The sequence below is a fragment of the Nicotiana tabacum genome, chromosome 10, assembly GCF_000715075.1.
Source record: "Nicotiana tabacum cultivar K326 chromosome 10, ASM71507v2, whole genome shotgun sequence".
Classification (NCBI taxonomy): Eukaryota; Viridiplantae; Streptophyta; class Magnoliopsida; order Solanales; family Solanaceae; genus Nicotiana; species Nicotiana tabacum.
In genome coordinates this window covers 173,004,333-173,015,722 of record NC_134089.1, presented here as the reverse complement: position 1 = coordinate 173,015,722, position 11,390 = coordinate 173,004,333, and the positions used below count along the sequence as shown (strand labels likewise).

General features: G+C 37.6%; 1 protein-coding gene across 4 annotated transcripts; it reads left to right on the top strand.

The window, feature by feature from the left end:
• The first annotated feature begins 618 nt into the window (after positions 1-618).
• On the top strand, positions 619-11,184 carry LOC107807912 (protein BREAST CANCER SUSCEPTIBILITY 2 homolog B). 4 transcript variants are annotated; one of them, XR_001653024.2, is made up of 21 exons: positions 619-844; positions 927-1,082; positions 1,524-2,627; positions 2,700-2,824; positions 2,911-3,065; positions 3,983-4,105; positions 4,183-4,380; positions 4,458-4,539; positions 4,631-4,681; positions 4,772-4,847; positions 4,959-5,070; positions 5,134-5,205; positions 8,217-8,415; positions 8,480-8,662; positions 8,799-8,941; positions 9,007-9,069; positions 9,163-9,373; positions 9,810-9,977; positions 10,054-10,133; positions 10,241-10,547; positions 10,767-11,184. XR_001653024.2 is itself a non-coding variant. In XM_016632374.2 (20 exons), exons 1-19 carry the CDS (start codon positions 703-705, stop codon positions 10,102-10,104), a joined length of 3,414 nt encoding a protein of 1,137 aa, XP_016487860.2. In that variant the 5' UTR covers positions 619-702; the 3' UTR covers positions 10,105-10,133; positions 10,241-10,760. The 4 variants fall into 4 exon arrangements, 1 of the variants encoding a protein (XP_016487860.2); XR_012695906.1 differs by having other exon boundaries at positions 2,715-2,824; positions 10,241-10,373; positions 10,767-11,183; XR_001653028.2 differs by having other exon boundaries at positions 10,241-10,373; positions 10,767-11,182.
• The last annotated feature ends 206 nt before the right edge of the window (positions 11,185-11,390 follow it).

The window sequence follows — 11,390 nt, the reverse complement described above, 5'->3', positions numbered from 1 at the left end:
ATATGTTCACATGCTTAATCAAACAGAGAAATGGTAGGAAATTTGAATTGCAGTAAAGATTAATAAACTACCCAATTGATGTTCTTGAAATCCCATAAGCTAAATTGAAACGAACTTGCGAGGAATCGACAATTCACTAAACAAGTACTTTATACTAAATAAACTAGTAAAAAAATAGAAAAAACTAGACCTTCATCCAAAATTTGGGTCTTAAATAAACATAAATGTCTGAAGTTTTGCTTTGGCAAGCGAAACTTCAGTTGCGTATGTGAAGTTTGTTTGCAAAAGCAATATGTCAAGCTTGAGATAATTTGAGACGCAATTTTTTTAAACTTTAGCCACATATGTCAAAAATAAATTATGAAGTGTGTAGGCTCACAAAAATTTAAAAATTACGGTTATAACTTAAATAAGGGTCCTAAAATCGGCTATCTGTGCACTTGCCCTGGTCCGCAAAGAACTGAAAGCTGTTCATCAGAAAGCCCAAATGAAACTTTTTGAGTTGTAACCTATTGGGCTCGGCCCATCTCAGTTCAGCCCATTATCCACGAGACACGTAGTACTTTGATTGGCGCGGGTATTATAATAGAAACAAAATTTCCCGCTTTTTCAAATAAGTTCCCTCTATTCTCCTAGGCACAAACAAAATTTCCGAAGCGACTCTTCACAGATTGATTTGACATTACACAAAATTGCCGGAAAATGCCGACGTGGCAGTTGTACTCCGTCGCCGGGAATGATTTCCGATGGAAAATCTCCGATGAAGAGACTAAAATCATAGAGCCGAGCTTAGCCCTAGCAGCTCCTCAGCAGCTCCAATCCATGGCCGACCTCTTGCGTCAAGGTACCTACTTCATTGTTCTTTTTCCTATATATAAACCGTAAAGTTTCAATACTTGCGCATTAAGTTGCATTAATCGATACAGGAAGTTCGAAATTAGCGGGGAGTAGTGATACAAGTTTCACGGCGAATTTTCCAGTTTTTCGAACTGGATCCGGGAAGCCTGTGGCAGTGAAGCAGTCTTCGATATCTAGAGCTCTTTCGATCCTTAATGATAAAAACAATGTGGTCCCGGACACAGGTCTCACATTTCATCCTTCAAGAGAAATAATTTATTATATTGAACTTTTTTTTCCTTTCCTTTTGGTAAAGTTTCTTCTTTGGATTTTCTGAAAAAGTATGCTGCTGGAATTACTTATTCTTAATTTAAGTTTAGAAAATCTGGTATTTAATTATGTTACAACGTGCTTCAGTACTCTGACATTTGACTTTAAAGTAAGATCAGAAACAGAAGAAGAAATGAGTATACACTGAACCAGAATTTGACCTAAAATGTATAGAAAATTCAGTCTTGCATTATTCAGTGGAATATAATGTTGTAGTTTTGTAACATGTAACTCGAGTTTCTTTAGTTTGTCAATTGTAGGGAGATAGTGGAGTATATGAGTCCATATTTTGAATTTCTTGCTTTTATGGTGGTCTGGATATATGCATTATCAAATACATTCAAGTTATTTTGCAGGACAAGGGATTGGAAGAGAGAACAGTTTTGCCTTTCAGGAAGCTGCGTTCCAGAAAGGATCAGGGAAAGCACTTAATGCTCCAGAATCTTTTTTCCCTTCTGGCTTGGAGAAAAAATCTAACACGTCGAACTCAATGTTCCAGACAGGCTCTGGTAAAGCACTTAGTATATCTTCCGCCGGTCTTAATAGGGCCAAGGCATTGTTGGACTTGGAACAAAATGGTGACAATGCAACATTTCAAGGTTCTGAAAAGAAAAATCGATCTTCAGACGAGCGCTTTGGGTTTCGGAGTTCAGTTCCTTCCGCGGCAGTAGAGGGGATTGCTAACACATGGTCTACTAAAGCTTCAGCAGCTTCGTTGTCTCCGTTTGATGTTAAACTTAACTCCTCAGTTTGTGCAGCGGAGGAGGTAGTACCAGATTTTCTGCATTGTTCAGATAAGCCTCCTCCGATAAAGTTTCATACTGCTGGTGGTAGATCAATATCAGTTTCTTCCGAGGCATTGAAACGTGCAAGGAGTCTGCTTGGAGATCCAGAGCTGGGGTGTCTTGTAGATGAAAAGGATGTGGTTGATCAATTGTTTTCTTTTCCAAAAGACCAAAAATCTGTTGATCAGTCCTCCATTAAAGAATTAAACTCAGATACTCCTGTTTCCCTCTTATCGGCAGCAAAAGGCAGTGGCTCGTCAAGCCTTTTTACACCCCCAGTTGGATCAACTTTGTACCATAAGAAGTCTTCGGTTAAAACAGAGAATCTCGCTCCAGCAAGTAACTTGATGAAGGAGTTTGATGCTGTGGCAAAAGAAAGCACGAGTAGGCCGGACCATAGTATTCCTCAGCATGGAGAGGCATTCAACAGGAACTCAGTAGCTGTTGGCCTAAGAGAAAATGACATCCATTCAAAACCTAAATTGCTACAAAGGCCTTCTAGGGGTTCTTTGGTGGATATCTCAAATAACATTGGAGCTGGATCTGCAGATAGAAACCAAAACTTTGGTCAGAAGAGGAAACCTGGAAGGGGAAGTTTTGTTTCTCCATTCAAGAAGCCTCGAATTGCCAAAATTGTCACCCCTCTCAAAAGAAACGATTCCGGTGCTTCTAATGGTAAATTTGAAGTTTGTAGATAGACTCCTTAGAGTAAATCTTTTTTTGACAAATTTGATATCATTTAACTAGGATTCTCAAATTCAGCACCACAATTATCCTCACAAAAAGGAAAAGTTTCAGTTCGATATCCATTCCACGTTGCACGATTGTATATGAAGGAGTATCTTGGGGATCCCCCATCATTCCAGAGCAAGGTGAGAATGGACCGGAATAATTTCTTTCCTCAATTGATGACTTTGTTTTTGGCAGCTGATACTTGTTATGTTCTGTGGAGATCCAGCTAGAGAATCTGCCAGATGAAGTGAGAAGGATGAATCCAGATATTGCTGAAACTCATGTGTTCAATGATAAATCTTGCTCAGGTTGCATTGGAGTAAAGTCTTTCTGGGAGATGCTGTCTCAATCAGGGGCTTCTATGCAATATGTCTCTAAAGAGTAATTTCTGTACTTCTTTGCCAGAACATTTTGGAAATCTTGTTGGCCGTTAGAATAGCTACAATTATCAGAAGGAACCAATTAGTTTCAAGTGTTACACTCAATAAATTTTTAGCTCTTGTAGCAGTATGAGTTATTCTGGTCATAGTACCCATTGACCTATGCATCTGTGTGTCTGGTGGCTTGTGTCAGACACTACGAAAATGGTTTGGTTACAACTTTCACATAAAGTTCTGTGTTGAGTCACAGGCACTTGTATCTGCTACTTTTTCTTAGATCCATGGATTGATCTCTAGAGCTATAGTCATGGGTGTATTTGGCTATTGGGTTCTCATCATTCTTTTTTTATTTTTTATGTTATAATTACGCTGTATGGCTACATCAAAAAGAGGGGGACCCTATGTCCTTACCTCGCAAAACAAACTGGGGTTATAAAAGACTCTCCAGTAAGATCTGCCACTATGCTAGTTACAGCATTGATATACTCCAGGACATACAAGCTACTCTAGCTTGATCCATATACAAAAAATGCAGCTATGATACAGAGTACCCATGCTAAACTACACTTATACTTCACCAGCATGCATTTCTTGCTGTTTGTGCTTGAAGGATATTATTTGAACAAAATCCAGCCTATATAGACCTTTAGCTGCAACAGGTAACTTGTTGAAGGATGAGGTGCTCAAATCATCTTTTTCTGTACTCCATTTAGCTAGAGCATCTGCTACATGATTAGCTTCCCAAATACAGTGGCACACTTCTCAATTCTCCTGATTAATGAGATTTTGTATCTGACTAATGGTGCTCCTCATAGACAATTCTATCGCTTAATATTGTTGTATGTCTATCAAAATTCGTCTGCCTTTTAAATTGTTCTTCAATGTGACCTTCTTACACATTCTTCATCATTCCAATAGGTGGGTTACAAATCACTATAAGTGGATTGTTTGGAAACTTGCATCTTATGAGAGGTGTTACAGTACCAAATTTTCTGGGAAGCTTTTGACAATCTGCAATGTACTTGAAGAATTAAAGTACAGGTATAAATTGAGTCAGTTTTGCACTTTCTCTTGGATTTCAGAGGTACAATAAAAATATCAATTCATCCTTTGGACAGATATGAAAGAGAAGTAAATTATGGTCATCGATCTGCAATTAAGAGAATTCTAGAAGGAGACGCCCCGCCTTCTTCTATGATGGTGCTCTGCGTTTCCAAGGTCTATTCAATTTGCAACTCCCCAGTTGGATCTCAATTTTCTTTGTCTAACACGACCGAAAATGGAGCTTGTGCAAAAATTGAACTGACAGATGGGTGGTAAGAAAAATATTAATATCTATCACCATATTATAAGTTGGATTTCAGGAATCATGCAGAACTTGTTTGTTTCACAGGTATTCAATTACTGCTGTCTTAGATATACTATTATCCAAGAAGTTGGCTGCTGGAAAGCTGTTTGTTGGCCAAAAGCTTAGGGTACCACATTAAATTAATGGCTGTAGTCTATCCTTTGTGTAAGAGACTATCAGAATTTCATTTTGCTTACAGCTTATCTTGTCATCTAAAGATCTGGGGAGCTCGATTCTGTGGCTGGACAGGTCCTGTTTCACCTCTTGAGGTTGTTGCCTTTAGCAGCTTCTAAGTATTGGTACTTTCATGGGCTTTTCAAGTTTCTATTGTCATTACTAAAGGTCTGCACTAATTTCAGGCGTCAGGAATGACTAGTTTGCTACTGCATATAAATGGGACATATAGAGCTCATTGGGCATCTCGTTTGGGGTTATGTAAGCATTAGTAATACCAAGAACTTATGACCTGCATTTATATCCTGACAATGCCACTAAAATATTCTCTTTCCCCTTTTGGCCCGTCTTGCTTCATGTAAATGTTGTTAGGTAAAGGTGGTGCCATTCCATTATCATTTTTGTCAATCAAGGATGGTGGAGGTTCTGTTCCACTTACATTGGTCGGAATTTCAAGGATATATCCTGTTCTCTACAGGGAAAGGTAATTGAAATTTGTTACGGAAGAAAAATGGTTTTGAGTCTGATGAAAATCTATCACATCCAGGTTAAGTAATGGGGGTTTCGTTGTAAGATCTGAAAGGATGGAAGCTAAAGAGATGCAGTCTTTTAATCAAAGGTGATACCTGCAAACTTGCTAAAAAATTTCTCTCCATCCTTCACTTGATATCTACATTATGAGTTCATTTTTAGAATTGCATAAATTTTTGTTTTTTAACTGGAAGAAATGAACCACTCTTTCTTTAAAAACTATCACTTAAAGGGGGAAAAAAAACTCAACTGATACAGCTGATCCTTGCCTCTGGATGAGAATTGAAATGAGTTTGGCTCTCTTCCTTGCATCAAGTAAATACTGCTAGCTTTTGAACAATTTAATAGCTATGCGCTTCCCACTTCCATCTTTATCCCTTCAGACGGTCGATTTGAATTGCATCGTTTATAAACATCCAATATGTCCACAAAATGCATTTCATCCTGTGACCATTTGCTGCTATCACAGGCTTACTCGAATATCTTCTTGTAATAAACTGGCGTTCTGACCTTTGTATCTTCCTGCCAATTTCTTGCAATTTGCAGTATTAGCTTCTTGGTTTTTCCTCATCTGAAACCCGTGATACATCAAGAATTGTGCCTCAACTCCTTCATTGTAGGCCACTGTTGTCTGATGCTACTTTAGTGACATTCATGGCAATAATCTTATTGATCACTCTTAAGTCCATATTTGGTTTATTCAATAAATATGAATTCGTGGGTGCAACATATATAAAAGTGTCACAGTTGGTTTATCTGTAAAGTGATCCTTACTTCGTGCTACTATTATGTGTGATTTTCATCAAATGCTCGATGGATCACACACTGTATCAATATATTATATTAGCAATAGCTATCAAGAATTGGATAGCTATCATATTATTTCTGTGGTGTTACTGATATTGTCTCCTTTTGTCTTTTTGTCTTCTTGAGTCGAGGGTCTTTCGGAAACAGCCTCTCTACTCCTTCGGGGTAGGGGTAAGGTCTGCGTACACACTACCCTCCCCAGACCCCACTAGTGGGATTTCACTGGGTCATTGTTGTTGTTGTTGTTGTATCAAGAATTGGATAGCAGATTAGTTTTTAAATGGAAAACGTCAATGAGGTTGAGTAATGGTATGTGTCAACTAGTTTGACTATAATTTTGGTAACTACAACAACGCAAATTGCATGATAACACCTAAAAATCTTCACTTGGATATATTTAGCAGGCGTTTGGACATGAATTCTAACTTTTTTTTTCAAATTTGGGATTTCACTAAAATTTGAATTGAAGATGAAGTTGTGTTTGGTTATAATTTTTGCAACATATTTGGATGTCTTTTTTTTCAAAACTATGAAACATGATTTATACTCCACAACTTGTAAAAAATATCAAAACCACACCAATTTGATTATCTTACTTGAAATAAACAATCAAAATGCTAATAATGGAGGTGCTAATTTCTTGATACAACAACAACAACAACAACAACAACAACAACAACCCAGTATAATCCCACTTAGTGGGGTCTGGGGAGGGTAGTGTGTACGCAGACCTTACCCCTACCCTAGGGTAGAGAGACTGTTTCCAAATAGACCCCGACATCCTTCCCTCCAAGAACTTCCCACCTTGCTCTTGGGGAGACTCGAACTCACAACCTCTCGGTTGGAAGTGGTGGTTGCTTACCATCAGAGCAACCCCTCTTGTCCAGAAGATGTAAAATCAATCACATTTTCCAGTAGGCAGTTCAAGTATCAACTAGGACTGATGTTCCACCATCAGTCGCCAAATATGTATTTGCCAAAGATGAAAAATTGATGGGGCCATTTTATAAATTTTAAAAATATAGGGTAAATTTGTAAAACTAAGAATTAGCAAATTCCCATTTTCAATTGAAAAACTGATGAGAATCAGTTTTTCCAAATTTGAAAATGGATTTTCAAGTGAAAAAGGAAAATTGGTAAGAATGGGATAACCAAACATTGTTTTCAAAAAAAAATTGAAAAAAGGAATTTTTTTGTATATCCAAATGGGCTCTTACTACTCAAAACATTTGACCTTTGCTTTAAGATTCGAGTGTTTCAGCCATTCTGGTCATAGTTGAATACTGGAATGAGGCATGAAAATGAGTTTAATGGACAATGCGGATAGTATCTCTTTTTTTATTAGGCAAAAGATCAAAGAAAATAACTTGCACTGGGCTGAAAGAATAACATCAAATAAATCACTAAATTTTTTGTGCTATTAGAGAATAATAGAACAGGCAGCGGAGAATAGTTGTTAAATAAATGCAAGGAAGAGTGGACATATGAAAGGATTGGACAACTCAATGTGGCTAAATGTTCACTCCCTCCCCTATGTGCACGGGGGTTAAGCTTAGGTATTCTTGAATGTGCCCTCATCAAATTGATTGACATCCTCCAGCAAACCAGTATCACTCTGTTGAAATGCAGTCAAATCATATGCTAAATCCAATCTATGGGGAATGAAGGTGTTTCTTTAAATGAATTATGCATAACACATAAAATATGTTTGGTTGTATGTATCTGTATGGCTTGTTTGACGGCTAGGTGGTACCGACTGGTGGTTGTGAATGGTGGATTGAGCAGCTGGGTTTGGTTTGAATTATTAATCTGGTGGGTGGAAAATAAAGAATGACGAGAAGTGACAGTAAACAAAAGTACAAATGTAAAGTTTGCTCAATACCAAAAAGCTTGATCCAGCTCTAGTTACGAGAAGCTGGTGCTAGCCTTTTCTTCTGAAACATAGGGCAAGCGCTTGAGCTGATTTTGCAAATTATGATGGAAAAATGTCTTCATAAAGCTTAATAAGTTTCTGTAACACAATCAAGCTTGTGAGTTTTTCATTAAAGAAGCCAAAAGGTTCTGCTTGCTATGTCATTGTTTTCACTGTCAGTTTTTTTCCTCTTTAATATTAAGAATCTGACATTCTAGGATGGAGATCCTTTCTATCATGCCTATCTCTTGGATTTGTTGTATTTTCCAATACAAGTCCCACTTTCATGCAATGCTCTTTAAATACTACTTGATGTGTTTTATCTATGAATATCTGTGATATTTATTGATAAGACATATATTTGTGAATTGTCAATCTAGACGCTGTAGAGTTGTGGAGGGAATAACCTCAGAATCTCAAAGGGCAAAGAGAGATGCGTACATTGGAAGTGACCATGAAAGTGAAGAAGGGGCAAGAATTTTGAAGATACTAGAGAGAGCTGCAGAACCAGAACTTCTGATGGCAGAGATGTCTAAAGAGCAGTTGAATGCATTTGCATCCTATCAAGCAAAGTTGGAGGTATGTTCTTTTATACTTGCTTTACTATAGGAGGTTAGTCATGATTCCTTTTCGTCATTTTCAGGCATCAAGGCAGTCTGACCTGCAGAAATCTCTTGAAAAAGCTTTGCAAGCTGCTGGACTTGCTGAAAGAGACGTCACTCCTTTTATGCGAGTTAGAGTTGTTGGATTGACTAGCAAAAGTACTCCATCGAAGTGTTGCCCACAGGAAGGCTTAATTACAATTTGGAATCCAACTGAGAAACAGGTAGTGATGTGCTTTAATATCCTCTTGGCTATCTGATTTTGCTCTGAATTTTTTTCTTTAATCTTATATCCCCTCATTTTTGCTAATATATTTCTCAATTCTGTACTACTTCCATCTCTAACTGATTGTTTTATAGCAATCCGAGCTTGCAGAGGGTCAAGCTTTTGCTGTTACAGGGCTTACACCGATAAGCTCAGACTTGAGCACCCTTTATTTGCAAGCAAAAGGGTCCACAGCCAAATGGCGGCCTTTGTCTCCTATGGCAATTGAGGGTTTTGAGTAAGTATATGCTGTTTTCATGCTTTTACTGCACAAACTTATATATCTGATACCTGTTCCTGCAGGCCCTTTTTTTGTCCTCGCCGATCAGTTCCATTGAGTAAATTGGGTGAAGTTCCTATGACCAGGTTGGTTCTGGTGGTAAAATCTTGGATCAACACTTGTGCTCCTGAAGCGAGAAACTTCTTTATTCACTTATTGTGTTTCTTGGGTTCATTCAGGGAGTTTGATATCGCTGCAGTGATTGTTTTTGTGGGGCAGCTGTATACAGAAACTCATCAAAGTAAGCAGTGGGTATTTGTAGCTGATGGATCCACATCTACGTTGGATTCCAATGATGAATCAGAAACCTTGATGGCCACTAGCTTCACCTCACCATGCATAGAAACTGATTCATTTGCACCAATAAACCCTAACCTTGTAGGGTCTGTGGTGAGTAAGGAATAAACTACTCGCGGTACATGATTTTCCTCATAGCCACCAGTACTGAACCTCTGCTTTTCTGGAAGCAACTTATTGCATATTTATCATCCTTTTCGTCTAATGACAATTAGATAAAAACATTCAGAAAATCCTCTTTTATACAGGATATGGTGGTATACCATCAACTTCCAACTCTAACGGTTCTATTGCTTAATGGCATCTGGGCCCGTGTTTTTACTACTACAACCTTTATAAGCAGGCAACTTTTCTCTTATGGTCTTTGCATGTATCCATGCAGAACATTATGTGATTGATGCACTACACAGTATTCCTGACTAATGAATTTAAAGGGTTATTCTATAGAGTAAAACTCAAATGTTGAAGTCTATGGTGTGTCTCTAATTTGTATCCAGTATCCACAGCTGAAACAATGAAGTTTTTGCAGGTTTCCTTTTGCAATCTCATCAAGAGAGCAAGAGATAATGTTAATAACCTCTGGGTAGCTGAAGCAACAGAAAATTCGACCTATTATTTAAATTTTGATCATTCACATTGTTCTCATCTGAAAGAAGCCAGCGCTTCTGCTGAAAGATGGGCAAAGATATCTGGTTCGGTATGTGTCCTGGCGTTTGGTCATGATATTATATATTAGCTTCATTTTTCCAAACTTCTATTCTTCCATTGTGCAGAGACTTGAAAAGCTTAGGGGGAAAGTTCTATCTATAATTAGCTGCCGCTGAACTTGATGTTTGGTAAATAATTTCCCGAGGTAACTTAATTAGTTCTTATTTCTTTTCTTTCTTCTTTTTCCTTTAGACTGGAGTGTATGCTGAATTTAATATCATAGTAGGACTTGATGTGCGCGTATTACTGCAGGCATGTATCCTAGTTAAAATGATGCTGTGAGGTCTTTTCCCCAGCATTATCATTTCTTGGGACTCCTCTGCAGCTAAAGAAGAGATTGAGATGTCCACATTTAAGGGCTGCAACTTAATTAAGAAAGAGCTGTGTAAGCCCTGTAACAGCAAAAGCTTTCTTAATTTTAAGGGCTGCCATATATATCCTTTGGCTGTGTAAATTATCCTTTGGCTCTTTCTTAATTTTAAGGGCTGCCATATATAGTGAGATCTATTTATATATATCTAGTCTTCTGCAACTTGATGCACTGCGGATATATCAGTCGGTACGTCAACAGATAATTTAAGGACAATTCAAATACAAGACATTGGCGCAACTTTGAATAGTGCATTTTATTTGATTATTCACTTTTATTCGTTGCCCTAATATGCTACTCTTGTCAATGGATGTCCCTATTATTTCCAACTTTTTTGTTAAATCTTGTCATCTACGATGCACAAAAGTACTAATCTTTATCTTCTTTTTGTTCTTACGCATCTTGTAGGGTCACTACAAGGCAAAATGATCCTGCCAATATTAGGCTTTTGCTGTGGTTGAATGGAAGTCCAGGAGTTGCTGTTAACAAAACAAACTGCCTTTTGTTTTAATTAAGTTGGCTTCAACCATTAGCAGCTACTTTTGTTGGTTTTAGTTTCCGTCATCTTAGCATCAACTTTTCCGTCTCGCATTATGTGTTTATGTGATTACATTTCCCATCATGAAGATTTAATCTCTACGTCTTTATTTAGGGAGAAAGCTTGGTTTAACATAGAGTTCGCTCTTTTTGGGTAAATAGGCTAAAGGAATTGTAACCCTGGAGAGCATGTCTGAAACCTAGGTTAATGAGTTAATCATGATTTGGGTTAATATTGGTAAACAAGTCATTAGATATCTTTGGGTGAATGGGAGTAGTACATGTAACTGTAGATCAATTAATCTAAAATGGTAATAGTTCAAGTCATGGTTTACCTTAAATTAGTAATTTGGTTGTGCTTCTCGCGATTGTAACAGTCACGGTAATATTACAAAGACAATTAATAGAAAGATAACGGATTTAGATTCAACTCCTCTTTCTTATTTGAAAGACAGTGTGCTTAAAAGCAGCATATGTTTGCGTTCATTCATTTGT

Coding starts and splice junctions, on each gene's coding strand:
- LOC107807912 (XM_016632374.2), top strand. CDS start 703: ATGCCGACGTGGCAGTTGTACTCCGTCGCCGGGAATGATTTCCGATGG. Junction 8,942..9,006: donor ATGGCAATTGAGGGTTTTGA/GTAAGTATATGC, acceptor CTGTTCCTGCAG/GCCCTTTTTTTGTCCTCGCC. Junction 9,978..10,053: donor GGGCAAAGATATCTGGTTCG/GTATGTGTCCTG, acceptor TCCATTGTGCAG/AGACTTGAAAAGCTTAGGGG.